Source organism: Cariama cristata, unplaced genomic scaffold, assembly GCF_000690535.1.
Source record: "Cariama cristata isolate BGI_N322 unplaced genomic scaffold, ASM69053v1 scaffold36290, whole genome shotgun sequence".
NCBI lineage: Eukaryota > Metazoa > Chordata > Aves > Cariamiformes > Cariamidae > Cariama > Cariama cristata.
The window spans coordinates 1-1,961 of NW_009594739.1; the positions used below are offsets into that span (position 1 = coordinate 1).

General features: G+C 41.3%; 1 protein-coding gene across 1 annotated transcript; it reads left to right on the top strand.

The window, feature by feature from the left end:
- Positions 1 to 336: 336 nt before the first annotated feature.
- On the top strand, positions 337 to 1,342 carry RPL35 (ribosomal protein L35; the record flags this gene model as incomplete). The annotated part of the gene is made up of 2 exons (XM_009699084.1): positions 337 to 418; positions 1,125 to 1,342. Coding segments are annotated over 2 exons (232 nt in total), but the record flags the coding sequence as incomplete, so codon positions are not given.
- Between the last annotated feature and the right edge of the window lie 619 nt (positions 1,343 to 1,961).

Below are 1,961 nucleotides of genomic sequence, written 5' to 3' on the forward strand. Positions count from 1 at the left end.
GGCGGCCTTCAGCCGGTACCGTGTGGGTTGTGTGGGCCACGGCGCGCTGTGTTTGAGAGGCGCTTTCAGGGTCTGTGTGGATGCGTTGTACTGTGAAACAAGACTAAAAAAATTCTACGGAAGAAGAGCAAATGCTTGTAGGTTTGAAAATCGGGTTGTGCTTTGCTCAGAGATGTGAAGCTGAGGCGTGCTGGAAGTCGTTAGTATTTTGCTACAGTATGGTACAATGTAAGTTACTTGGTTGTAGCGTGTGCACGTTTTCTCTGTACTGGGTTTTAAATCAATGGTGCTTGTTTTTCAGTATGTTCTGAGACATACTTTTTTCCCTACCTGCAGACGTGTGGTGCGCAAATCCATTGCCAGAGTCTTAACTGTTATCAATCAGACCCAGAAGGAGAACTTGAGGAAGTTTTACAAGGTAAGTCCAAACATCTTGCAAAAGTGGTCTTTTTTCTTACTATTTTCAAATGCATGGTTTGTATGAAGTAACTAATTTTGTAGTTTGTTACTTAAAAGCTTAAAACTCAAGAAAAATAATACTCATTTGTGTTCAGTATTAAAGTTCCCCAGTCATGGTTCCTTTTTAAATATTGCAAGACTCCCCTGAAGTCTGTAAGCTCACTGTGAATCTGCTTTTGCCAGGACAGTCATCTGTGCAGCATCACTTCTCTGGTGTGTAGTATACTTTCTAGGAAGATGCAGTTTCCAGAAATGCAGATACTATCCTAAATTTTAATCATCATGTTGCAGATGATCAAGGAATTTTTAATGTCAATAAGTTTCTATAATTTTTAGAGTATTACTTCTTGGGGTTTGAATTACATAGAATAGGAAAAAAAAGAACTTTTCAAGACGAGTTGGATTAACTGAGATTTGTAAGATTAAGCGTTACTTAAACCCGAGTCAAAGCTAGTACAGCTGGTACAAAAGCTAGAATCAACTCATGTTTCCCGGTGGAAAAAAGTTCTCTTAAACTTTTAGACCCTAGTGATAGTCTCAATAAAAAGAAACTTAAAACACTGCTGCTGATGTTCTTACAAGCAGCTCAGCTCTCTATGAGCTTGTGCACCTGATTGGAACTTTGCAGTCTCTCAAACCCAACTGTTGTGTATTTTTTCAAACAGGGCAAAAAGTATAAGCCTCTTGATCTGCGGCCGAAGAAGACTCGTGCCATGCGACGCAGGTTAAATAAGCATGAAGAAAATCTGAAGACCAAAAAACAGCAGCGAAAAGAACGTTTGTACCCTGTCCGGAAATACGCCATCAAGGCATAAAACTGCAGTGTGCTGAAAGTTCTTAATTATAGTGGCTGAGTATGTGCCATTAAATAGAATTTTGTTTGGAAGCTGTCACTGGTGGTTTTTTTGGTAGCAGTGGGATAAAGAAGTCATCAGCTTTATGAAGAGCAATCAGGATTCCCAGAAAGTTTGTTTGAACTTTTATTGCTAGTGAAAATACTAACATAACTTGCAGTTTAAGATTGTTTTACTCCCTGAAGAACAGGCATATGAGTACAGATCTGTGAAGCTGGTTCAACTTGGTGTGTAAAAAGTATTTAACTTGAGATTGATTTAAAATGGAAGCTTTACACAGATGTTTACAGTGTGTAGGTATTCATCACTTCAGTAGCTTAAAAGTAAATGTTTAAAGTTTTTATGTTGTGCCAGTGTTCAAGTGTTACAGAGATTGACTAATTTGCTGAGGTGTTTTAGCGGGCTTCATTGGAAATTAAGAATTCTGTCAGCACTTGCTTTGGATCTCTGCACAACTAGTAGCACTGAAAAATCCCCATCTGTCCCCACTTCGGGCGGATGCCGTAGGGGGTGGTTTGCCTGACTGAGCTGCCTGGCCCTGCCAGCGGACTGCTTCAGGCAGGTGCCTCGCAGGTGGCTGGTTGCTGGTCCGACCAGCGCTGCCTGGAGCTGCGGCCAGGGGTGGGCTGAGGGCTGCTGCAAGCCTCC